Source organism: Artibeus jamaicensis, unplaced genomic scaffold, assembly GCF_021234435.1.
Source record: "Artibeus jamaicensis isolate MK-2021 breed Jamaican fruit bat unplaced genomic scaffold, CSHL_Jam_final contig_519, whole genome shotgun sequence".
Lineage (NCBI taxonomy): Eukaryota > Metazoa > Chordata > Mammalia > Chiroptera > Phyllostomidae > Artibeus > Artibeus jamaicensis.
In genome coordinates, this window is record NW_026521871.1 from 48074938 (window position 1) to 48101968 (window position 27031).

General features: G+C 49.9%; 1 protein-coding gene across 2 annotated transcripts in view; it reads left to right on the forward strand.

The window, feature by feature from the left end:
- CTDSPL (CTD small phosphatase like) overlaps nucleotides 1-25712 on the forward strand; it is a 113887-nt gene extending 88175 nt beyond the window's left edge. Inside the window, exons 3-8 of one of the 2 annotated variants that reach the window (XM_037148277.2) lie at nucleotides 1303-1335; nucleotides 7843-7944; nucleotides 11037-11093; nucleotides 14448-14540; nucleotides 17890-18075; nucleotides 22111-25712. In XM_037148277.2, the coding sequence (XP_037004172.2) occupies nucleotides 1303-1335; nucleotides 7843-7944; nucleotides 11037-11093; nucleotides 14448-14540; nucleotides 17890-18075; nucleotides 22111-22236 (597 nt within the window). In that variant the 3' untranslated portion in view covers nucleotides 22237-25712. The remainder of the gene's footprint in view (nucleotides 1-1302; nucleotides 1336-7842; nucleotides 7945-11036; nucleotides 11094-14447; nucleotides 14541-17889; nucleotides 18076-22110) is intronic. The other variant, XM_037148278.2, reaches the window with a different exon arrangement.
- The last annotated feature ends 1319 nt before the right edge of the window (nucleotides 25713-27031 follow it).

Here is a 27031-nt window from a genome sequence, read left to right on the forward strand (position 1 = left end):
TCCTGGTTAAAATCTCCCCCACCAAGAGCAGCGACCTGCTCCCGGGTCCCGAGGCTGGGAATAATACTATTTCAGAGCTTCAGAAATGAACTTCTCTGTGTATGTTTTTGAAAACTGGCATTGGATTTGAAAGCACCAACGTGTTGAAGAGGAGCCCAGCTCTACCTTGAATAATGGCAAAAGGCAGTGTAGAATCCTTAAGGCGAGTCCCCGGTGTCCTGGAAATGTCAAGAGCCATCAAGACAATCTCAAGAGGAAAGAGTATGTTGCCGTCACACTGCAGAGGTGAAGACCAGGTCTGGGGACAACCAGGAAGGTGCTAAATGGCTCTGAGAGTCAGAGCAGAGCTCAGGAAGGTGCAGCCACCTGCCACTTTGGACAATCAGGTTTGGCCCCTTTCTAGGAGACCCCTGTCACCTGACCTCCCGTGATAAAAGATGGTTACACTTCCACAAGTTGCTCAGCGTGGGAGACTGTGAGAGCACCCCTTTACCAGGAACCATCGTGCTGCTGTCTTGCCCCCCATCCCACCATCTAAAAAAGAAAAAGAAGCACAAAAAGTGGAAATGCTCAGTGGAGATAAATGTGTGTTTTTATGAGCATTTTTTAGTGATGCTGAAATGAAGCACGTCCCTCAGCCACATGAATGGCCAGCGTTCACCGCTGAGGAAGGGTTTGAGGTTCTTCCGTGGGACCTGAATTGTCTTGACAGTCCCTGTGATTACAGGTTCCAATCCCCTTAACGAGAAAGCTGTCCTGTGTCTGTGGCCTTGGAGGGCACTTCTTGTACCTTGCCTTGTCCCCTCTGCCCAGTCCTCCCTAGACGAGGACCAGTAAAGACCAGTCAGGGTGTTCCTCATAATCTGATGAACTTGTCTTCCTTTCCCTGCCTGTAGTATAGACTTAAGGCTTAGTCTTCTCAGGGAAAAACTTGCTTAAAAGAGCAAACAAGCCACTTACTAGAAGGAGCCATGGATCAAAGTAAAGTATGAGTTTTCATTTTTAATTTCCAATTAAGGTTTGAATTTCTGGGAGTAAGGGAGGCATGATTCGCATAAGCAAGATGGTTAGTGAGCCTCAGGAGCCCAGCCTGGTTTGTCAGGGGCGGGGTGTCTGGGAAGAGAGTGGCGCCCCCCCAACTGTGGGAAATCCTCGGGCGCTTCCTGTCCATTTACGCCACCAGGGTACAGAGGACCAGAAATTGAATGCCTGGTCTACACTCTGGAGTGCTTGGAAATTTCTTTTGAGTGTATGTTCACTTCTCTTTGAACCTGACAATGACTTTTTTTTCTTTTTCCTCAGGGTGACCAGAGGCAGGTCATTCCCATACCAAGTGTATGTATATTTATTCAATTTTATTTAAACATTCGTAGAGTCTTGCAGCTCTGGGCTACTAATATAAAAGATTGTTTTCAATGTTCTTGCTTATGTTGCATTTTATCACATGGTATAAATAGCTCTGTTCTGTTAAAAAGAAAAATGAGGCTACATTTTAAACTGTAAGCAGGAAGTTCTTTACAGAGAGTTTCCTTCTTCAGTGTCTCCCGGGCAAATTCTCACTTTTCCTTTCCGTCTGCCCTCCAGGGCTGAACAGGCTGAGGCAGCTTGCTGCACCCCAGCTCAGCACGGCAGACCCGGCCCCCTGGGGGAACACACTCTTCCCAGACATGGTTCTTTGCTGCAGGTGCTGTCCCAGATGAGCAGACAGACCATTTCTGACTTGTGCACCAGTGTCAGGAGCTTGGCCATAGCTCTGAGATCGGATGATCACTTCTGAACTCATAGGACCCACCCTGACTTTCACAGACGGTGGTATTGTAACTCTGCCCCAGCTGGGCTTTCCTCGGACCACCCACTTCTGTCTTCAGCCCTGGGATTTGCGAGAATAGCCGTACCCGTGTTTGACCACAGCACAGGCCTGGACCAGCCACCTCTCAGACCTCCGCTGTCCCCACTGCTCCTTCGCTTCCTCCCGCTCGGCCCACTAAGCCATTTGGGCTGAGGCCATTCCAGGGACCAGCTCCCACGAGAAACTTGCTTTTGAGATGCCCATAACCACAAGACCTTTCTAGCAGTCCTCTGACCTTAGAGAAGGCTTTAGGTCTTAAGAGATGTCCATACATTGATATTTCAATCCAAAAGATCCTCTTACTCAAATTATCTGATTCAAACCTGTTCTCTCTTTTTCCTTGGACTTTTTCACCTATTTTCTGGGAACAACCAAAAGACACAGCTATCCTGCATTTGAAAGGAATGGATTACGTTAGTACAGGTTGACTTCAAACTTGGTAATGCTGGTCACTTTTCAACTGCCCAGAATGTTTCTGATAGTGTCATTTTTCTCAGAACTTTAACTCCCCATTTACTAACAAGTTGCAAGGGTTTGTGGAGTGATTCCGACTTAGCAGCACAGCTCGGGGTGGTGGGCTTTGTTGAGAGAACTGACTGACGCAAAAGGTAGGCAGGCAGTATGGTCTCTTACCCAGTGTTTGAGTGGGATTCATATCTGTTCATCTACCTCTCCTGTTTTTTTCACAAATTATCAGTCCCCAGTGGGGTTGTAACCGGACGTCTCTTTTTAACCCTCATACAAAGTAGTTTCATATACTGATTCTTTCTGCGAAGGTTTCTGTTCTAAACAGGTGACTATTGGCACCTCTCCCCTTGCCTCTGATAATCCCAGAGCACTGTTTTTTCTCAACGGGTTAATTCACTGCTATCTATAAAGTTAGGTGCTGAATCAAGCATTGGTCATGGTGAAAACTCTACTGAGAATGATGGCCCTTTCCCCACAAACCTACATTCCTTCTAGAATCCTGGAATAAAATAGCCAAGGGGAAAAAGATTCCTTGTGGAGTTTAGCCCAGTGCTTGATCAGTAAACTGCTGGCTGCCTCTGACACCTGAGACACTGGGTCAGGCCTTCCGTACGAATCTGTGAACTATCTTGCAGAAAGACAAAGCCTAGCTGAAGTCACTTACATCTTCCAGTGGTAACGTCCAGCAAAGCAGTTCTGCTGATAGGCACGGTGGGGTCTCTGCTGCCTGCTTTGTATGCAAAAGCAAACTGAAGTCCCAGCTCAGCCCTGGGATCCGAGCCTGGAGATCCCCTGCAAAATCTGCACCCACCCGTCAAGGCCACAGGTCACATAAACATACTAGCCCTACCTTTGGGGGACCACAGCGGGGCCTGGTCAGGGCTGAGAGCCCCTGAGAGGTTGGGGTGTTGCCCCATAGGACCAGAAATCCAGGCTTGTGCTGAGCCTACACACCAGGACCCACAGCCTCCTGAAAGCATTTTCCAGGCCCCAAACATGAAAGAGACTCCTGAGCCACGGGTGGTGCCCAGAGCAGTCCATCAGGCCTCCCCCATCTCTGCTTCTCGCGTCTTCCCCTCTGTTCACCCTCATGCTGTTCTATTTACATGTGCAGATCTGGACTTTCGATTTTTCACTAAGCAATCACTCGAGCTCATGGTTTAAAAAACACTGAAAGATTCGAGTAGAAAGAAAAGAAATCCCCCAATTTGGTCCCAACTCCCTAGAATGAACACTTTTGATACTTGTGATATAGCCTTCCAAAAATGTTCTAAATAGACACAAGCATATTTACACAATGAGAGTTTTGCAAAAAAGTGTTTTTCGCTTTTAACAAGGTACCTGGAACATCTTTCCAAGTGTTAGTACATAGCTTCACCTCATTGCTTTCCATGTAGTTTGTGGCATTTACCTCATTTCCACTGTGTGCTATTACTAATATGTCTCTTGTGAATATTCTTGCACATGTGTGTTTATGGACTTGAGTGATAGTGTCTGCGTGACCAGTCCCAGTTGTGGAAGTGCTAGATCAGAGGGTACACTTCGCATTTTGGTAGATTAAAGCCCCATTGTCCACCCAAAACCTAATTTACATTCCAACCAAGAGCTCGTGGGGTCACTATTCAAATATTTTCATCTTGGTTAATCTGAAAGTAAAGAATGGTATTGATTTATCGCTTTTGATTTGTATTTCTTTATGAATGAGTATTATCTTTTCCCAAGTTTGTTGTCCACGTGTCTTTCTTCTTCTCTATTCATTTCTTCTAGATTTTATATTGTGTATCTCTTTAAATTTCAAAGAAATTAGCACTTTCCTCTAAATTTATGATAGATCTTTTGGCCTTATTTATAAACAGTTTGGCCACAGAGAAGTTTAGTTTTATGTAGGCAAACGGGGTTTTACATCATACTTAGAAAGGTCTCCCCAGTCTATGACCGACCTATGTTTCCTCCACTATTTCATGGTTTCATCACTACACTTAAATCCTCCATCCATCTGGAGTTTATGTTGGTGTCAGGCACGAAGTAGTCATCCAGCCTTGTTTCCCTTTCCCGGTGGCAAGTCAGTTGTCTTCAGCGCCATTTATTGAGTAGTCCTTCCATTCAACACCTGTTAGAAGTGACGGCTTTCTCTGGACTTGATGTTAAATGTCCCACTAGTAACATCTGTGTCCTGACTATGAGCTGGGACTTGGGGCTCGTCACACATCCTGTTGGGAGCCCCTGGGCTGTCCAGTAAAAGTTAGGTACTGAAGGGTGAGGAGAGGTTGCAAGGGACAGGCTCAGGGACCACGGAGGTTCAGGTGGCTGTGGCCCAACTCCTCCCGTTCCCATGCGCTCGCTTGAATCACACCCTGCAGTGACGCTCACTCACCACACAAGGTTGTCGGTGCAGCCGAACCACAGCCATGCTCACGGGGAGAGGAGAAATTTGTTCTCTAAGTTAGGTTTTTATGCTGTGTGCCTAAGCTATTCAGTCAGCATTAGTATACTTCTTCCCACCAAACCTCAGGAAGAACATACAAGCAAAGCAGCTCTTCTACTTGAAGATGGTCTAGGCAGCGGTGTCCAACCTGCGGCCCAGGACAAAATCATACATTTGCTTAAAATATTACAAGATTTTTTTGCGATTACACGTCACAGTGTATTTAGTGTGTGGCCCAAGACAACTCCTCTTCTTCCAGGGTGGCGCAGAGACACCACAAGGTCCGACACCCCTGGGAGTTTCCCTGGCCCCCTCTGCAGTGGGCCCTGAGGTCTCTGCCCTGAACTCTCTCTGAGACTTGGGGATCATGGCGTGCAGACACTGAGCCTGAGAGCTCTAAGTACCAAAAAAAAACTCTTATACCAAGAAGAGGCACTGCATCTGTAGGATTTGTGAGGGTGTGGGCGGGGGTACTCAAAAGAAAAGAACTGTAGAGTTTACTACTCATGGTGGCTATTCACTACCAAGGACAGGAAATTTCAGATTTCCTCCCGGGGAGAGAACTCCCAAACCTTGGATGGCAAGTTACGGGTTCCTTCCTCCTCCCCCTCATTCCCACACCCCTACTGCTTACCTCCACCTCCAACCCCTACCCCCCCACAATGCCCTCCATGTGCTCTGGAGCAAACGATTTTGTATGTAAAAGGCTCCTCTTGATATAACTGGTGTTTCTCTTGTTCTTCAGCTTTCTGATGGCCTGAGAGAAAATTTGCTTCAGGACATTCCTTAGTTAATGATTCAAGCATCACCTGAACAGATCAATTGAAGCAGCAAAGCACTGTTGCATTTATGTGGTGCCCTGGCATGTCCCAAGGACACTGGACAATTCTTACCAGTGGTCTGGAGAATTGGCATTCCATCTAAAGCCAACCTCTTGGAGAAGTGGTGTGCATTTAGGAACCAGGCTAAGGACCAATGGGACCCTCTGGCCCATCCCCCCACCTTGCTCTCTGCAGCACAGTCTCCATCAATAGCTTGCTTAACACCCTTCTTGCTCTTTTCTTCTCTCAGAGTAGTACAGCGAGGCATTTGGCTTACTGTTAACTCAGAGAATGCTCATCAAGTGTGGGTTAAATATGGTAAGGAAGCGATTTTTATTCCTGGGTTTGGAAAGTAACTGAGCCACTTTGGGCAGATCTTTGATGTTCTCAGATACGCAAGGGGTAGCATTTCTAGATCCCCATTTTCCAGACTAGCAATTACATAAAGTTAGGCTGTTGTTTTAGTGCACAAATGCAGAGAGAAAGGGCTGGGCAGGTACACACCAAACTGAAAAGAGAGACATCTGGGCAGAGGAACGGGAGGCATGGAACAGCAAAGAGTTGTGTTCTCCTGTCTATATTCTCTACACTGAGAATGTGTTTTTATTACATAATTGGAAAATAAAACATTAAGACAACGTTTATTCTAGTCACAAGCATGCTACGGCCCAAACAACAGAAATAACACATCCTTATGTTCACTTAGAGACTTTGTCATACCCTGCCTCTTGAAAGCACTTTTTCAGATACATCTTCTCTTGCAAGTTTCATTTTTTTTAATACCCTGCTCGCTTGTTGATTTAAAATGGACACAGCCCTTCCTAGGACCCTGGATCCCATGGCCTGTGTCTGAGGCACATCTCTCCCCAGGACTGCAAGGTTGGGGAGACTGCTTGGCGAGTTCTCCTTAGAGCCGAGGGTGTTGAAAGGCCATAAGGCTTTTTCTTCAAGGGATGTTGGAGAGGATGAAACACCCACACTCATGGGAGAGGGCCCCCCTTCACGGAGAAATGCCCGTGTCCCCACCCAGAGCCTCATCCCGGTCAGCCCTGCACAGCACCCCCCTGCCAGGATGACCATTGCCCTTGCAAATTTACCTAACCTGCTGACCTCCTGGGGCACGGTCACTATTGAACCAGCTAAAGTCCCAAATTCTCTATTGACTAAGGTTCAGTTTAGACAAAAAGAAAGGGGGGGCATATAAAAGGGCACACTTCTTGATTTCATTTTCTTCTCTTTTTATTTGATGAGCTAAGTTGTTTGTTCTTCAGTGGCTAGGTACAGATATTTCTTGTGTTTTGTTTTGCCTTAAATATTGAACAGAGCTCGACCTTCTTCCAGGGTAGAAAATGAGCTTGTTAACACTGGAGACCGAGTATGCCACAAAGTAAACTAAAATACTTCAAATCACTTCTAAAATGAAGCAAGGCCCAGAGAAATAAATACTCTAAATCAAGAATGAGATTCTCTGAAGTTATCTAGCATTTCAGTAACTCTTCGTGACCTTTTTATCTCAAGGTTAGAGTCAGCTACCACAAAGACGTGTAAATAGATGTTCGATTAACAGACAGCATGGGCATTAAAGTACAACTTCAAGAGACAGAATCCGAGGCAAAAACGCCACGCTCACTGTTTTACCACAGGGGCGCAGGTAGAAGGCAGGGCACTGAACCTGGGCCAGTTTTCTTTCTGTTTCCCATTCTTGGAGCTCCCTTTGGATTGCATTTTGCTGCTGGGTCTATAGTTTCTCTTCAAGCGTTTTTTTAAATTTCAATCACTTAAAAAAAAATACCGTGGCTCCAATATAGCTCTGACATATACTTACGTACCACAGTGAATTTCAGACAAAGTGTGACCCCAGGAAATGGGCATGCCTAGTTAGAGCAGCTATAATAATTAAACATTCAAGCCATATACGTGCTAGACAGAATGTGGGCATTATACCACGATTATGGCTGCTGACAACAACCATTCATGTTTAACATTATCGTCCCCACTTACAGCCAAGCAAGAGACAGCTGATGTTCAAACTGAGGTTCTCCTGGTCCCAAAGCCTAGACTGTCATGATCGCCATTCAGACAATGGCCCAGCAGGTGGTAAACCTTCAGCTGCAAACTACTTACTCGTGTTCATTTCAATACAGTTCCATGATGTGCTTAACCAGACATTTAAATGTTTGCTTTCATTTTTAACCTCACCAACATGGTATAATACAGTAATAAGGGGACTGGTTCGTCTTTTACATCAAGGTAATAATAGTGATTTTTTTTTTCTTTAGCCACCAGCTAAATACCTCCTTCCAGAGGTGACAGTGCTTGACTATGGAAAAAAATGTGTGGTCATTGACTTAGATGAAACACTGGTGCACAGCTCGTTTAAGGTAAATCAGCATGAAAACCCATCCATGATCTCGGGGCTTCAGACACAATCGGATGAAAGCTGGTGGTTACTAGCGTGTGACTTCATTGTTCGTGAAGAACTCCCAAGAACAGTTGTTTATTAACCCAGGTGAACATTAACTCAAGTGGTTGAATATTAACATAATTAGTTTGGGGGGGAAATGCTGGGCTGTCCATATTACTGAGACCTCATTCTCATGTATGAGATCGGAGTTCCCAGCACTTTAACCCCTGCAGGAATACTTTTCAGGTGGCACAAGGCAGTGCCTTAGTGCCCCAGGACACCCCCCGCCGTGCATTTGTCACGGTAACCGGGGTGCCGTATGTTTTATTGGGAGGGGCAGGAGAGGCACTGTTAAAGCAACCTGCTATCCTGGAGGTTTTCCCAGACCAATTTTTTTGAAAGATGTTCAACTGAATCAGCTGAAGAAGACTCCCAGAGTTACAGCAGGTGAACGGATTCAGCCATTTATTTTGACTATTTTCATAATAAGAGGTTGCTGGGGATTTTATCAGCTCCACAGCTTAATGAGTATCCGCCTGCGAGACCGCCCTCCTGAAGGGTTCCGGGCTTCCGTGGTGTCAAGGTGAGCATCCGATAGTCTTAATTCTCTCCGCTCCCTCACTCTCCATCGCCCCGTCAGGGTAACAGCAAAAATTAATTACAAATCACCAGGGGACCTCCCTGCAGAACAGCTGTAATGACACTCTTAAGAAATGAGTTAATTAACCATTTTCCATTTTTTGAAATGGAAAAAATTATTTCAGAGAGGCAAATGATGAAAAGCTTTGGAAACGGTATCAGTACGCAGGGGAGAGGAAGCGGGTGTGTAGGGCCCTGGCCCTAATTGCCTTGAGGTGTGTCTGGTGATGGACCGGCTCTGCTATGCTGACCAGTTAGGCCGGGCTGCTCTTCCTGTCTGCGTCGCAGGGCTCCCATACTTCACCAAGGGACACGGAAGGCTCCCTCCATGATGGGGTATGGGTCTCACATGAGCCACAGTCATTCCCCAATGGTCGTATGGGGACTGGAGGAGCCATCGAGTTTGGAGACCTTAACACCAAATTCTTTTTTCCTTCTGCCTGTTGTCACTAAGCAGAGGCCTTTGTCGGCAGGGCAAGGCTGGGTGCTGGTCTTTCAGTCCTTGGGAGAGTGCCGGAGGGGCCACATTTACCTTGAGTGGAGAGAAATGACCCGTCTGGCCACTGGGGGTGTGCAGAACCACCTCATTCCCTGGTATTTCCAGGGTCCTTCCGGGACCGGTGCAGGTGCTGCAGGGGCGTCGCCCAGCTCAGCTCTGAAAGGCACTGGAAGCTGTCCCCCCACCACACACACACCCACTATGAGCAAGTTGCACAGAACTTTTTCAAGTCCCTCTGGAGGGAAGCCCTTTGGAACAGGGGTCATTAGCCGTGACAGCGTAGACAGCTTCCCTGCAAGCAGTCTGGGAGTGAAGGCAACGCTGGCCAGACCGCCCAGGGTCACCTAGAGCTCCCAGCTCCAAAGGCGGGGCCTTGGCAGCCCGTGGTGTCTCCTGGGCCTGCTCGTAGGACAAGCCGATGAGAACAGCATCTTCTTGTTGCTTCTCACCCTGGCCTGCCTACATCTGCAAGCAAAATGTGCTTCATTGCACAGTTTTTAATGCCCAGGGCATTTCAAAGGCCCTCGAGAATCCAAAAGCTGTGAGCCTCCCCGCTCAAGGTGTACAGCTAACTGCACAACTCCCAGGCTCACGGGCCCAAGTTAGGACCCTGGCTTTGGCACGCAAGGCCTCCCTGACACCAACACGTGACGGGGATAGAGAATGGGTGCTTGCCCTGAGTTGGAGAATGAACCTTGTGAGAGTTTCTTCCTCCAGTCTCCCTTTGTTTTTTAGCATGATTCTGTATTTTAGTTGTGAAATTATTGTAGTTGTGAACCCACCCTTGGCCTCACAGCTACAGAAGTGATGAAACTGGAACCCTAAGCCCCAGACGCTCTTGCACATGCTTAGTGATGGTTCTGCGATCTCCTGTGCTCCACGTTTCTCCAGTTTACTGATCAAAGAAGGACGTGTGTCCATACAGTCGTGGGCGGAAAGGCAGGCCCCAGTTCAGAGTCTGACCAGAGATTCTGTTCCCGGCAGCCTGCGCAGTGGCCGCCACACATGTTGTCTGTCCCTGTATCTCTCTCCCAGTCGTCCCTAGGGTTTGCAGCTGTTGAATCTCTTGGGCCTGTTGATTTGAGTGGTTTTCTATCTAATTTGTGGAAACTCATTTAGAAGTATAGGTGAGTTCATCCCTGAGAACCTAGTGACCGCCGAAGAATCATATGTGAATGTTAAACGTCACTGACGCTGTCGGCCTTATTGTAAACACCCAGCAGTTCGTGAGCGCACTGGGTGTTGCATGGCGTAGACCAGAGCAGGCGAGGGTAGTCGGAAACCCCTGATGCTCAGGACTGGATGGGGCCGTGGACACTCATGAGCCCCATCCCAGGAGCTATGGAAGAGAGGAGAGACCAGGGTCCCGAGAGAGGGGGGGCCTGCCCAAGGTCATGGCGTGTGGCCTCTGACTTTTCACCCCCCCCCCAAGTCCTTGGCCCTGCTTTGTGTCATGGGGTGAGCATCTCCTGCCCATCACAGCCACAGGCGCTTGTGGGCCCAGTACCCATTATCGCCCCCATGTAGCCCTGTCCTCCAGGACCGTGGGCTCTCATTGCCCACCCCCACGCTGGCCAACAGTGCTTCCCTATTCTAGCAGGACTTTAGGCTAGAGCTGGGGTTTCCAAGGAGCCTGCCTCATTCCCTAGCCAGGCTACCCCACCTTTTGTGGTTGATGCACTGGAGCAAAGGCAGATGATAAAGAGAGTGGACCAAGCTGCTGAAAATGTAACAATATTCAAAACGACAACAAAAAAAATGTGCTTTTCTGCTTGTGCTTACTTTAAGGAACCCAGGCATGCTTCAACATCCTTCTGAACTGTTTTTCCCAGTAATAGAAACATTGGTACAGGAGAGCTTTGTGCTCGCTAAAATTTCCGATGCTATTTCATCCTTTCAGATGTATTAATTATAGTTTCTTTTCTCTCCAGCCCATTAGTAATGCTGATTTTATTGTTCCTGTCGAAATCGATGGAACTATACATCAGGTAAGAAATCAAAGCTAAATCTGAGTTCCAATTAGCGTTTTTTAGTGACTACACTTCTTCTGAACTTTATTTATAAATTCCCATTCCAGTAATGATCTCATCACTGAATCAAAAGGAAGCAAACTTTAAAATAAATACAATGGTTTTCTGCTTTTTTTTTTCCACTCATGAATTTGTTTTCTACGGGGTTTATAAGGCAAATTATAAGCTATTTGTAAGTACTAGATGTGGTTGCAATTTAAAATAGTTCTTTGATTTGATGCAGACTTTTAGAAGTTTCCGTATCCCCACTGGCCTAGCTTGATGGTCTAATTAACTTCCTCGTGTAATTGCTTTCGGCTACTCTTCTAGCAGGCAACAGGAAAATGCCACAAGTCACCCATTTCTGGTGAATTCCCAGGGAAAGTTGCCCATTTCCAATGCCAGACTTTGACTCCGGCCTGACCTTGACTCTCCTGCATCATGTTCTCCAGAGAATTTTAGCAAAAAACCCTACCCAAAGAGAAAGGGAGAGGGGCGTGAGGTTTCGGGTCGGCAGGCAGCATCGAAGAGAGAAAGACACTGCAGTCAGTTGGCGTGCATTTTTGTTCCGATTGTTTTTTTTCTTATCGGCATGAAGCACCTCCGGGAATGGCTTCGTTTATGAACATATTTGGAAACATTGTAGAAAAAACAGCTGGGGAGGCCGAAGAACAAGGGAGCCCTTGTCAGGGTTCCCACAGAGGTGATCTGGGCACCGTCCTGTCAACCCCACAGTCTTGAAGTGAGAATCTCTGGGCTGATGGGTTCATGTCCCAGGAGGGAAACTGCTCTTGGTGCTTGAGCCATGACATCGTTAAGGATGTCTCTCCTTAACAATGTCAGTAGTCTCTGGTCTGACCAGGCCTTGGAAATCAGTTGGCCGAGCCACCTCATTGTCCAGATGGGCAAACTGAGACTCAGCCAGAGAAAGTGTTGTTTGAAGGCCACGCAACATGAAGAATTAGTGAGACTGCCAGTCTCCTGCCCCCTGCTCAGGGCTCTTTTCCTGATATGTCAGTCCCTTTCCTCCCCTGCCAGGAAGCCGTCCCTGGAAAAGGCAGCTTCGTCCCCAGCATCTCCACACTTCAAGCTTTTAAAAGCCATCAGGGAGCCAAAACGGCAGGCACTTGGGCATTTAACATTTACAAAAACATCAGCTGAATTAACTTAGCATCTGAGAAGCAGTTAAGGCTTCTGCATTTATTATCTTGGCTCGTGTTACAAAGTAATGAGACAAAGAAGAGGCTGCCCGTTGGCATGGCAAGAATTAGGAGAGAAATTAATACCTCGTGACTGTGAGCATGACCCTCGGGGCCTGACCTGCTGTGGCCAGACCACTCTTGAAGGAGCCAGCCCAGCTCCCCCAGCCTCCCTCCAGACTGTTCCATGATGCACTTGGCGATAGATACTCCAGGGCACCAGGGCTGGGATCAAAAACTCTCTCCTGAGGGAATGAAGCCACAGGCGCCAAGAGGAGGACCAAAGCCCTGGCGAAGGCCGTGGCCTCGTTCAAGTAATCCAGGATAGGCTGTGCAGGTCCCGATGGGCCTATTCTCGGTTACTTGCACGGGGACGCGGGCCTGGACGCCGGCATCCGGGCCCAGGACCCTCCTCTCTGCCAGAGGCACCAACACCAGAGTTCTCAAATCAGTCTCCCGCCCTTCACATGTAGCGAAGCTTGATTTCCCATCAGTATTCCCAGGGAGGCTGAAGACCACAGGCCACACTGTTCCCCGCTCCAAGAATCTCATGGGCAAAGGGAGTGCCTGGAGCTATTGCAGCTGCAGGCCCCGCCCTCAAGCCCCCGCCTGTCCTCCCCCCTCCACAGAGCCCTGTGGGCACCCACCCCAGGCCATTCCGCTCCTCCAGCCCCTCACTGGCCCCACAGCCACAGGCCCACATGCACTTCATCCTTTCCGTGGGCCACAAGTTCCCCTCCAAGCCCTGGCTCTCTGATTCCCCTGCCAGTGGCACACCCTCCGGTGGCTCAGAGCCCCTGTTTCCTTCTCTCACTCCTCCTGCAGGATGTCCAGCCCGCTCCCTCTGCCTCACTGGCCCCACACTACTCACTCCCACCTGTCTGTCCCACTTCATCTTCAGCCACTCCTCCTGTCCCCCATTCCCCTCCTAATCGTTGCCTCTGGAGGGCTGCTTGTGCAGGGCTCTGGCCATTCTCTAACACCCCAAGTATTTTCAGTCCAGGCCTCATGTTTATACTGTTTCCTGCCCAGGAGCTCACTTACCCTTATCAGCCTGGTGAGCTATTCATCCTTCAAGGTCCAGGCCAAATGTTACCTTCTGTGATTCCCTCCCCTTGAGAGAGGAATTAATGGCCCTTAATTGATCCCTGTACTGGAACTTTCGGTCTGCATGTTTATTTGGGTATTTTGTGTGTGAGTGTCTGCTCTAGACTGTGAGCCCTTTAAGGGCAAGGCCTCCGTTTTATTCATCCTTGTAACAGCTTCAGGCTGAGCCCAGAGCTGGGGCTCAGTGAATATGAGTTGAATTGCATTTTAACGCATTTGATTTATTTTAGGGAAGTGGCTAATTTCGAATGGAATTTATGCAAGTTTTAATTAGTTCTTCCCTCCTCCTACCGCCTCTGTCTTCATTCACCAGCCTTGCCTTCTCGCCCATCTCCCTTTCCCTCAGATTCGTGCAGGCTCCTGGGCTCCCAGGTCAGGAGCACAGAGCTCAGCCCCCCTAGCAAAGGCCCCTCTTAGCCCCCTTCCTCTGGGTGTCCCTGCCTGATGGCTCCTCCCGAGGCCTGGGATGAGGCTGGCTTCGCATCCCCTGAAGCACCCATTTCTGTAGCAAGCTCAGGCATGGTCACCTTTGTAAAGGTGTCCAGGGGTGCCTTCCCAAGCCCACAAGGGAGGGCTTGCTCTGCAGGGCTTCCTAGGAAGGAGATGTTCCCATCCAAGTACCCCCAGAGCAATCCCACACCTGCTGGGCCAGGCCTGGACCTCCAGAAGGACACCCCCAGGCCATGGCCCGTGTTCACACAGAGCCTGACCCAGAGTACGTGCCGAGAAACACACCTGAAATGAGAGAATTGTTTCTCACAAATGGGGTACACCCTTCCACTCGCTGGTCCTGAAATCCCCAGGCCCCTCAGGACCATGGTCAGCTTTCCCTACTCCCTTGGGAGGGGCATCTGCACCAAACTCAGGCCTGGAGCCCAATCTCAGGAGTGTGAAGTGCCCCCCACACAGAGCCCAGAGGCTGGAAGCAGGAACCATTTTAGGAAATCCTCCTCCTCCAGGGTTTGGGCCCCTGGCCACCTCCAGTAGCTGCCGCACCTGACCAGCTCGCTGCCTCGTGCCGTTGCAGGTGTATGTGCTGAAGCGGCCGCACGTGGACGAGTTCCTCCAGAGGATGGGGCAGCTCTTCGAGTGTGTGCTCTTTACTGCCAGCTTGGCCAAGGTGAGCCCTGCTCCCAGACCAGAGCTCCCAGCCCCTCCACCGCTGCCCCGGGTCTATCAGAGGGCCCTTTGTTAAGGGGGGGAAGCTGTTCCTATGGTGACACATTCCCACCCCAGATGGGGTGGATGCAGGCCATGTGCACAGTGCCAGCCTGAAAGGCTTCTGGGTTACCATGGTGACAGGGAGCCTTTGGAACAAATGCTCCATGAAGTTGCCGCCTGCCCCCTGAAGCAGGCTGTCCATGGAGCAGGAAATCACAAATGTGTCCCACCACACAAGACAAGTGTCTGCATCTCATCTCTACGCTGGCAACCAAATGCTAGAGGATCAGGCTTCTGTGTCCCTGGGTTATACAGGTGTAGGGGGACCCAGGTGCTTGGGCCAGCCCAGTGGCAGTTCTCCCTGCACTGATGAGTCTGTAGCAATCTCAGGCAAGTTGCTTCACTTCTTGCATCTCAGTCTCTTCTATTCTTCCTAGATAACGTCACCTCCCTTGTGGGGTGGGTCCAAATAATGCACACGACGGGCTGAGGACAGCGCCTGACTCATTCAACGGGTATTCTCGGATGCCCGCTGCGTTCCCCGTGCTGTCCTGGGCACTGTCGCGTGGACGTGCTCCCGGTGTCCGTTGTTTACTATCATAATTATTAGTGATGATAAAATAATTCACACCTGCTCTGGCCCTGTAGCTTGGTATGCATCTCTGACCCAGAGTCCCACCAGACGGAGTGGTTTCTTTGCCCTCTCCTGCCGTCTTAGGGAATTAGCAGGTTCACGGGACACCGCCGCTCCCCCCCACCCCATGGTTAGTCTGTCCCGTATCAGGTGCCTGTGTGTGCAGGATGGGCAGGCAGGCCCCACTCCTCAGAGGAGAACTTTGCCAGGACCGTCTTGCAGGCCTAGGCCCTGGGGGGACCAACACCAAGCGTTTCTCGGTGGCCCCATCAGAGTCTCCATGGGCACCTCAGAGCCGCTGAGTGGCCCCAAAGAGGAGTTTTGCAGAGCCCAAGTTAGCCATCTGCCCCGAGGGCTCCCATGTAGCTCCCTCCCCCAGGCCCTGGATCTGGAGGGCTCCTTTCTCTTCGTGTTGGGGTCTCTGACCCTGACGTGCTGCTTTGTCAGCCTGGGCATTCCTGGTTCGGGCCATCTCTCTGTCACGGCCAAGGCGAGAGAGAACCTCACCGGCACCACATTCTGCCAGGCTCATTGCCATGCCTTAAAGCATGAGCCCATAAAAATGGAAGCCAAAATCTGGGCCTTCCTCTTGTGGCTGAACAGTGAACATGGCCTCAGGGAAGACGTCATCATCTCCAGTACTCGGTCTTCCAGATGAATGGCACCAAACCCAATTGTATTGTAGTGCCCTGCTCTTCTGTCAGTGCTCTGGGGCGCTGAGGACCCCAGAACGATAACCAAAGAAATGACAAGCAGCAAGACTGCACCAGACTCAAGGCACTGAGAGTTGTTTTTTTTCTTTGGCAAAATTGGAAACATTCTTCCTTGGCATCATCCCCAGCACCCGCTTAAACATCCTTGTGCAATCTCTTTTCCTGGGCTGCGCCCACCTGCCCCTCCATCTGTCTCTCCAGCCCTTCTCTCGCTGCTCCGCCAGCCCGGCTCAGCCTTCCGGCCTCTGTCCTCCCTGATGCACAGGTTGTGCTGACAGGTGGGCGCTCCCCAGTGCTTGGCTCTGGGCTCAGCACCCAGCCAGCACGGTTGGCGCAGCGACCGCCTGGCCCACGTCCAAGGGCCAACAGGAGCCTGGAGCTGACCGTTAGAGCCCTTCGGTGTCTGCATCCTGCCCTTGGTTTCCTTCATTCACTCATCCACCCAACATTGACTTCGCACCCAGTGTGTGACAAGCACTGTACTAGGCACCAGGGTACAGCAGCGAACTAGAGACAAAGTCCCAGCCCTCGGGAAGCTCACACACCCCAAATTCACCTCTACTGCCTGGAGCCCCGAGCCTTGGACTCTCCCGTGAAAGATGTGCGCCAGCACCAGTGTTAGCGATCTGAGGAAACCAGTTGTCATTCCCATTTCAAGTGAGCCCCCTCACCCACCCACGTGGCGCTTGGCCACCTTCACCAGCAGAAAACCACAACCCGCTCTGGGCTCTGCCTTGTAGCCCTGCTGGCATCTGCCCGGCACTCCAGCCACCGTGCCCTCCCAAACCACCAGTCTTGGTTACTTGTTGCCTCCAGGGCAGAGTCACAGGTCCGTGGTGACATCTGGCTGTGCCCCTCCCTCCCTGGCGTCTGTGTGCTGAGGCCTCACATCCGGTTGCCGCTGCCGCTCTCTTGCCTCCAGCTCCGGGCACTCAGCCTTGTCCAGTCATTCAGTATCTTCATATATGAAGGTTTTCCCTTTATTTTTTTACCTGTTTCGGCCTGCTTTGGGGAAAATTCCCCAGGTCCTGAGAGAGGGCCAGGCAGGATGATCCCCATCTGCAGTCTGGGCTCAAACTGCCTCCCGTCAACTCCCAGGCTCCAAGTAAACAGAGTGGGTGTCTGGGCCCCATTCGGACACAGCCAGGGGCTGCCTGGGCCCAACTGCCTAGAGCACCTCTAGGGGGCAGTGTGGCCTCACACCACTCAAGCCAAACTAAAAGTTGGCTCATGGATTTACCCATGAAACTGGGATCTACTGGGCCCCTGCCCCACGGACCACAGGGTCGGCACTTCACAAGGTGCACAGGACAGGCAAGGCCTGGGCCCTGGCCAGTGGTGATGGGTTCGGTGAGGGCGGTTCCTGTGAGGTGGTAGAGTCGGGCCCTGAATGGAAGGTGCAGGGTTCTCGATGGTGGGTGAGGGACGCCAGGACCTGAGAAACAGGGTTCCGGTGCAGAGAGCTGGGGAGAGGCTGTTCCACCCAGAGGGGACCCTCGTTCTGACTGTGTCCAAAGCCCACGTGGCCCAAGTGATTTGAGATGGAGCTGAGAGGTTGCAGAAACCACGCAGCTGCAGCCCTCAGGAGGTTCGGAGGAGAGGAGCGTGGGCTTATTCCACGTGAGCGGGCTGGAAAGGAGGCCCAGGGAAGAGCGAGATGCGAGGGGCTTGCACAGCCCCCCAGGCCGAGGTTACAGAGGCCTGGACGAGGGTCATGACAGTGCAATAGAAGCAGGTGGATTCCAGATATTTTTGGAGATGGAACTGACGAGGGTTTCTGATGGGTTGGATATGAGAAGCGAGAGAAATAGTGTCTTACACACACACAGAGGAAAATAACCAGGACCCCAAAACCTCCCTGGATTTAAATTCCTTCTTAGAAAAGTAAGCTGCACTTGTGCAGTAGGTCAGTTCTGGGCTCCCCCAAGCACCCAGCCTTCATTACAATGCCTGCTTTGCAGTATGCAGACCCTGTCGCCGACCTGCTGGACCGCTGGGGAGTGTTCCGGGCCCGGCTCTTCCGAGAATCCTGTGTTTTCCACCGTGGGAACTACGTGAAAGACCTGAGTCGCCTGGGACGGGAGCTGAGCAAAGTGATCATCGTGGACAATTCTCCTGCCTCGTACATCTTCCACCCCGAGAATGCAGTAAGTAGCTCCCGAGAGAAAGAACTCGGGGCTCGTCTGAGCTCTGTCCTGCTGGGCAGCCACCGCTTTTGTCCCTTCCGGCACCGATGCCAGGTTTCTCGGCCTCTTCCTTGGTGAAATCCCAACTCTGCCACTTAGCACCTGCAGGACATCACCAGGCTATTTCACCTCCCCGAGCCTCAGTTGCCTCATCTGACAAATGGGGATCGTAGGAATGCTGATCTGATAGGGTCATTGGAGGGTTCGGTGTGGCCGTACGTGAAGAGCAGTTAAAATGGTGCTTGCGGTGGGTTAGTGCTCCATGGGTCTGTCTCTTCTTAGCATTTTCAGTATTATCACCGAGGAGCGTGCTGTCCTGCACCTCCTGGAGCTGGCTGCTGCCCAGGACTTACGACCCCTGTAGGCATCTTCATCAGAAGTATTCCTTGCCCTGGCCAGGTAGGCTCAGTTGGTTGGAGCATTGTCCTGTACACCAAAAAGGTTGCAGGTTCAATTCCCAGTCAGGCCACATACCTAGGTTGCATGTTAGATCCCAGTTCGGAGTGCATACAGGAGGCAATGAATCATTGTTTCTCTCTCAAATCAATGTTTCTCTCTCTCTCTCCCTCCCTCCCCACCTCACCTTCCCTAAACATCAATAAGCAAGCATATCCTCCAGTGAGAATTTTTTTAAAAGGTAATTTTTAAATAAGAATGAATAAAACACTTTAATAAGGTCTTCAGATAAGGCTGCCAGCCTTTACTGCCTCGTAATGACATGTAAAAAGTATACAATGGGGACATTTCCAATATAAAACTCCCCAGAGCGCGGCCGCTCTTGGCATCTGCACATGGGGTGCAGCATGACTCTCAGAGCCACAGCTCCCACCCTGCACTGCGGCAGGAAGAGGGGTCAGCCAGGCCCAGCTGGCCGCTGACCCCCAGCAGAAGCCACCACACCGGGCCCTCAGACCCAGTGGGGGCCGAAACAGGGCTTTTTCTCTTGAGCCCAGAATTTGGCTGCTCCCCCTACAATATGAAAATGAGTTCAAACTTAGATTCCGTTAGTGTATGATCATTATTTTAATAAAGTTTTACATTTATTACATGTAAATGTTTATTTCAATGAGTTCCTCAAATTCAATATCATGCATTTTGTAATGCGTCTCTTAACAGATAAGGATTAGTTTTTCATATAATCACAGTTCCGTTATCCCAGCTGAAAGAATTAACAGTTTCTTAAAGCTAATATTCAGACTGTGTTCATATACTCTTTGCTATCTCAAAATGCGGGGGGGGGGGTATTTTATTTATTTATCTTTTTAAAGTGGGTAATCTAAGGGAGGAAGTGGAGAGAAACATCAATGTGTGGTTGCCTCTTGAGCGCCCCCTGCTGGGGACCTAGTCTGCAACTCAGGCCTGTGCCTTGAGGGGTAATCAACCAGCAACCCTTTGGTTCACAGGCCAGCACTCAGTCCACTGAGCCACACCAGCCAGGGCTTGAAATGTTTTCTTACCTTTGGATTGTTTCAATCAGAATCCAAACAAAACATCTGGTTAATATGCCTCTTAATTCTTTTATAATCTTAACACTTCTCCTTCCCCTCACCTGTTGTCTTTCATGCCTTTGTTGAAGAAATTATAGTTATTTGTCTCGTAGAAATTCCCTACAGTCTGGATTTGCCTAATTGCACTTCATGGTGGTAGTTAGTATGTTTTCCTAGCCACCGTATTTTCTTTTTCTTTTTTTAAGTATATTTTATTGATTATGCTATTACAGTTGTCCAATATTTTTTCCCACTTTATTCCCCTTCACTCTGCACCCCCCCCACCAGCATCCCCCCCAACTTAGTTCATGTCCATGGGCCGTACATATAACTTCTGCCTCCATATTTTTTTTAACCACAAAGTTAGACCACGGCCAGTGGATTAGATACCACATCAGGAGACATAATGCCGGCTTGTCCCACTTTTAAAGATTCTGTATTCCTCTTTGGATTCAGGTGGTGTCCACCTGATTTGTCCATTTTCATGTTCCCCATCACCCTTTCCCCTAAAAATGTAAGCAGTTGCTGATCATTGCCCACATCTACAATTTCATCTGGAATTGCAAAATGGTGATTTCTAAATTTTATTCTTCATTTGTTGGCTGGCATTCTAATCCTTTTCAATGAAACTCGCCCTCACTGATGCCTCCTTACCCCAAAGTTCAGTTTGAATGTCTGAAAAGGAAAGACGGTAAAATCTGGGTTCTCTTCTTTTCTTTTCTTTTTTTTTTATTTTATTTAGTTATTTTTCAATGGGTTCTCTTCTTCAACTATACAATTTCAGAGTGATGAGTTCATATTCCAGCAACTTCCAAAAGTAACCAATGATTTTTTTGTCTTAGGTATCATCATGGATTCATGGATTTTTTTTTTATTGTTTGATTTAAACTATTTGTTATTCTTTTGTATGCTTAAATCTTCCCCTTTGGCCAGGGGACTGCCTTCCAATCACAGTGTAGTCTTTGGTTGCTTCCTGCTTTCGGGCACAACAGAAGTTCCAGGCTTACTTTGTCCATTTCTTTCTTTCTGTCTTTTCAATGACCTGTTATACCAAGGCTTCCATCTTTAATATTTTTCACCTGATCCATTTCTTGCTTCAGCCCTGTAATCAGCCACTTTTCTGTGGAGCGCGGTCCCTGTCAGCAGAAGTGATTCTGAGACCATTTTGGCAGGGCTCTCGTTGTTACTGGGACATCCTTTGCATTTAGCCCTTCCTACTGGGCAGAGCTGAAATAGACATATTTCTTAAGTGAAAACCGAATTACAAATTTACACTGGTTTTCCCAATTCACTTTGATAACAGTTCTTATGTAATTTCCTTGTTTTTGTATTTGTGTCTCCTTTTAGACTGAAAGTCTTCATTCCTAAAGATATTAACATCATTACGTTTGATTTATTCTATAATAAATGTATAATAATTTCAAAATAATAGTACTAATGGCATTCCTAATAAGACAATTGGATGCATCCATGATTTTTTGGAGAAATGTATAGACAACACTAGCTTTTAAAATTACTTGGAATAATTCTCCGTGGTGACATCACCAACTTTTACACACTTAGCTCATTTTTTTTAGCGCTTTTTAATTTTTTTGCTTTTTTTCTTAATGGTTTGATTCTATTTCAGTCACATGCTACGTTGACATGGTTCCAACATCCGAACTGTCAACAAAGATAAATTTAGATGAGCCTTGCTGGCTTCTCCCCTGCTTCTACTGCTTCTCTAGCAGTCGTCATTTGTGGTGTTCCCTACCTTGTTTAGGTTTCTTAATTACCTCGTGAATTATGTTTATAAGCAGTCTTCAGATTTATAAAAGGATCAACTATTACTTTCAAACTTTTAATTCCCCCAAATTTCTTGGTAAATCTCTTCTCCCTGGATACTACCACTCTTCTGTCTAAAACTAATCTTATCATCTTAAAATCTTCTAATTTTAAGGAAAAATCCAGTTCTGGGCCCACAGCTTCAGAATGCCCTGAAACTTTGTACTTCTCCTTTAAACCATCAGTGCTAAGCCTGGGAGGATGTCCCCGCTTCTCTTTGCCTCACAACTTGACACAGTCGCCCCAAGTGGACCCTGCTGTCCCCCACCCCTGGGCTCCCTGGTGTCCAGGGTGGTTAGGAATCTCTGACTCCAGGTTCTGTGAGCTCCAAGGAGTTGGTTTGATGGAAAGAGTGTCTGGAAATTGGCAACCAGCAAGGCTAGTTCTTAGACATTCTGTACCCCGGGCCATCTTTTCTGCGGCAGGGAAAGAGAACAGGCAAAGGTTTCACCCTGGGCACAGGCAGCCCTGCCTTCCGGGGCCATTTTCCCAGCCAGGTTGCTTTGGACGAATCCTAGTTGCAACGAGGAACAAACAAAGTCCTGAGGATGGAGATGATTGCTGGATACCCGGCCTCCTTACCAAAGAAAACGTTCTTAGAAAAAAAGCGGGCCCCCCAGTCCGGTTCGGAGCCGCCCCCAGTGCCCGGGACAGTCCTGCTGCCCCTCCACACTCTGTCTTCCAGGTGCCCGTGCAGTCCTGGTTCGATGACATGACCGACACGGAGCTGCTGGACCTCATCCCCTTCTTCGAGGGCCTGAGCCAGGAGGACAGCGTGTACAGCATGCTGCACAGACTCTGCAATAGGTAGCCCCGGCCTCCGCCCGCCTCCCGCCCGCGCCCTGGAGCCCACAGCCTGGCCTCCAGCTCCCCAGGAGCTGAACGTGAGGACACGCCGTGCTCCGGGCCACGGGGTGATCGTGGCCATACCTACCTGTTTTATTTTTTAAGAACAGAAACAACTATTTTAAAATGAACTCTTTTAATGAATTTCATAAAGGGACACGCATTTTACTGGATTTGCTTTTCTTAAAACATACCAAAAAGAAAAAAATGGGGGAAAAAAAAAAAGCTTGGTATCTGTCAGACTTCCTTTCAGCTGCCCCCCTTCCGCGCAGACGGCCGTTCCCCGCTACCCCAGCCCGGAGCAGCTGACCCAACTCAGAATCTCTTTCCTACAGGATGAAGTGCCTTTTTGAACGTTATTTTCAGCTGAGAGTTAATTTTTCTACACAACGTATTTCCAGACATCTTTTAGTCTTTTATTGTCTTAGATTCTCTAAAAAGATAAAATGACAATTTTCTAGAACCTGGGGGGGAGGGGTGGCGAGGTTTGAGAGCAAGCCGTGGGAGCCCGGCCCCCAACGGGTGTGGCGGCCGGGCCGACCTGTGACGTGCCGCGGGGTCAGGCTCCTGCCAGGGCTGCGTGTGACCCATCCGTGTCTCCGCTCACTTCTGACTCTGGGGATGTGTCTGCAACCGCGTGGCTCAGCACTTCGGAAACAGTAGGTTGTTGTATGCTGTTAGGATTTTCAGTGGTGACAAATTGGTCTCAGAGACACGTTTTTCCTTTGAAAAGTGACATCCTGTCCCTTCCACTGTCACATTACTGCCATACTTCTGTGTGTTTTCTAGTTGTTGTAGTTGTTTTGGGTAGAGCAGTTACAAGAAACTGAAACCCTTGGATTTTTTTTTTAACTGTTTATTGATTTTTACATCTCTCCTTTCCAAAAGCTGGATGCAGGTGGAGCTGTTGGGGAATTTTCTTTGCTGCTACCGCGCTGCCACCAAATGGAACTGACCAGCGGCTGTTACACTGTTCTTTGCCACTGTGCCTATGCCCAGAATCTGCTCACTGCTGCGCTGCACACTTGGACAGGGTTAGAAACACAGGCGTCCCGCCCGCGGCGGACTGCGCCAAGGGCGCCCCTCCCCTGGCTCTGGCTGTGGGAGCTCAGAGGGTACAGGCAAAGGGCCAGCCCACCCCTCGAGGGTGGCGTTCATTTTAAACTGCATTCAACCTCAGAGCCTGGGATGAGCTGACTGTTCTCTCTGGAGAACCTGTGGCCTCAGCCATCCACCATGCTGACTTGGCCCAAGTCCGTCCCCCCTGGTCTCTTTTCAAGCACAGCCTCTGTCTGGGGGCGGGGGGACGGACCTGTGTAGATGTGAGTGGGACTCCTCGCCCCAAGTCAGGGAGAGAAAGGGCTCCCTCCCCGAGCCGGGGCTTCTTTTGCAGCCTTTCCCAGTGAGAAATTTTAAGCAGTGCCATGTTCGTTGCTTGACGACGAGACAGTCTGTAGAGTATTGCTCTTAAAAACAATGAAAAAGAAACCTTTCGTGTTGGCGCCACGGCCTTGGTCCTCTGTGGGCGGGCCTCCACCAGAGTGCTGGTGGGAGCAGCCGGCACTCACAAGACGGGGAAATGGGGTGTCAAAGTAAACTTGCTTTTCTGTTTTCATTCACAAAATAATGAAGCCAGTTGCCAATCACGTCTTCCCAACAGCACTTCGGTCTGTGGACTGCCTCGCGTTCAGAAGTGAGTATTCAGGGGTACCCCAGTCTCCCAGCGTTCTGAGTGTCGTAAACCCAGTAACCCACAATAGAATCGGCCCCCTGCCAGGTGTGACCACAGACAATGGCGGTGACGTGGCAGAGCTGCACGTGCCATAAACCTTGACCTGAGAAACTCGTCATTAAATGAACCCGCTGCCTTAAATGTCCTGAATGTTGCAGTCCAGTGTCTCGTCGTGTGTTGAAACCCACACAGCTCGGTCCCGATGGCAGCCATAGACCCTCGCCTGTGCCCCTTCTTTCTTGGGCATCGCGAAGTCTTGTTTGGAATGGGGAACAGAGAGGACAGAAATCCTAGAATCTTTCAGGGGAATAGAACCTAGAAACAGTGCCAGATGGAGTGGAGACACTCGGGGGCCTGAGCCGGACCCTTCACCTGGGAGCCCCCCGGACAGCGCACGCACCGACAGTGCACGCGCCCTGCGCCTCCCTGGCAGGGAGTCGGGGAGGGCGGAGCCGGCTCCCACCGCAGGGGCCGCGGGACCAAGAGGCCCTCTGAGGGTCCTGGGCTCTGTGCACCTGATTGGAACACACTCCAAAATTCCACTTTTATTTTCATTCTTCATTCTGTTTTATGTACATAATCAAAGTATCTATATATTTTTAATCATCGACATGTAAATGAAGCAATAGATTTCTAACATAAGGCCAAGAAATGAGATGAATGTTTGGGGTTTATGTTTTTTAAGGTAAATACGGGTATTGTTTTTAATTATTACCTTTTATTAAATCGTGGGCTTTAAAAACCTAATTGAAACCAATTAGAGATCTCTCTGTGCCATAGACTTCCCATGTTACCAAAACATCCCTAACTCTTTAGCCAAAAGAGAAATCTGACCTCCTGAGTCTCCACGGCCCCTTCTGTGCCAGGTTAAAATGTAGCCGTCTGGACCAATGTTTTTTTGCACAAAGATCTGGGAGAGGATACCGTGGGGCACGGACTCTGTGCTCTGTGATGCTCCGACATCTCCGGCGGGGCCTCAGTGCAGCCTGGGCGTGTCCGAGGTCGCTGCTGCTCCGTCTTGCAGTGCTCCAGAGCCCTGCGTGTCGGTCTGTGGTTTCACCGTTACTGTTTGTCCACTGACAAGGAACACCACCTGTCACTGCTGGTGGTCAGTGGGGAAGCTGCTTCGACGTGGCGTGCCTTCTGATGAGCTGGCTCTGAAGGTGACCCTGACTTGTCCTGGTCACAGCTCGGGAACGCGGGGTATCTGTAACTCCATATCCTGGCAACATTTTCCAACCCTGTATTCGAAAGATGGCTTTCTAATAAAAATCCAGAACCACACAGCCCTAGGGTCAAACACTCGTGACGTTTGTGCCTCTGCTTTTCAAGGTGCTGTGGTGGACAGTGGCGTGCCAGGGATCGAGAAGAGTGGGTGGCTTGAAGTTTCTTGCAGTTAGTTACCTGTGCCAAACGGACTGGCTGCCTCTGTTCCTTTTTTACTGTAACCTGATGGTGTCTGGTCCTGTTCCGTTCTCCAGGGGGCGCTTCTCTACAGACTAACCCCCGCCCCCACTCCCAAGGAGTGGAGATGCTGGTGTCTGGGTGGTCATGGATTTCTGTTGGACATTTGAATGTGATGAGCAATCCAGCATTACTCGGGAAGCACTACATGTGGAATGTGCACGTTTCCAGGGGCGAGCATTGTTAAGTCAAGAGATTTGCAATGATTTCCTTCCTGCCTGCCAAAAATAAACATGTAAAACTGCGCCCTCTTGTGGATGGACTGCTTCTCTTCCGGCAGCGCCTCTGCTTACTCCGTTCTCTATTCTCTATACCCACTGCCCAGCCTCATGCCTGCACCTTGGGTCTCTTGGTTCTCCAGCTTCTGGAGTTCGGGAGAAGGGCCGCAGGATCTCAGGAGCCCCAGACCTTGACCCCAAGGGGAGCAATAAGCCCATTCTGCTGCATGTTAGGCCCCTGGCTTGTCAGAAGCAGTCTGGCTCACCATCCTCTCACGAGGATTCCAGCCCTTTCTAAGTGCAGCCTGAGGGAACCACAGCCCCCACCCCACCCGAGGTGAGCCACCGGCCTGGTGTGTGCTATCCATGGCGCCCATGGCCCTTGGGCACACCAGCTGAGACACTGTGACTACTGTGTTCTGCGGCCTCCTGTCTGTCACAGGATCTGCTAGGCATGTTATTCATCTCACATGGCACAGGACCGTGTGTCAGCCCGGAAACCTGGAGTTTACCCAGAGACAAAGCCCAAACCCCAGCAGCTAGTCTGCGCTGTGCCCCAAGGTGCCCTCTCCACAGCAGAGCAGCCCAGCCTGCCAGAGAGGTCACCCCAGTTCCCGCCCGGGTTCTAGACTCTGGCTGCAGCCCTGGCCCTCTGTCACCTCTTCCCCATCCCTCTCCCTCTCCCTCTCTTCACCTTCTCTTGCCTCCTCTAGCATCACACCCCCCACCCACGGCTTCACACCTTTGCATGTGAGCAAATGGTTGGCGAAGCTGAGGTGTCCCCGTGAGGGTTCGCAGACCCTCTCACAGGTGGGAGGAGACAGCGGCCACTTATCTGGGACTTGGGCATACTGAGATTTCCCCTCCTGACCAGTTGTTTGGGGTTTTGTTTTTGTTTTTGAGCACTTATCATCAGTGTATATTCCAATACCAAGGAGTGGACCAGAAGCCCGGGAGGGTGGAGGAGGAGCGGCTGGGGAAGCTGGCCTCGGCCGACCGTCTGTTCAGCTTGCAGATGAAGGGCGCATTGGGCCTGTGGCAGAACCTTCACAGGAGCCTGGGAAGATTGCATGGCCAGAGCCTAGGCCAGGGCTGCCCATGGGTCAACAGGCAAATCGAGGCTTAGGGCTCCCACACTGGCCTGCCCACAAGCCCCACCCTCAGGAGGAAGCTGCGTGGGCTCCAGACCTTCCTGCCCCAAACCCCCACTACAGCTGCACCTACTGGCCCAGAGATCCGCAGCTCTGGCTGCCCATTAGACTCACCAGACGGCCCTTCCGAGTCCAGAGCCCCAAGGACCTGAGGCCATTTAACCCAGCTCTCTGAGCGTGGGCCTCAAAGGTGCA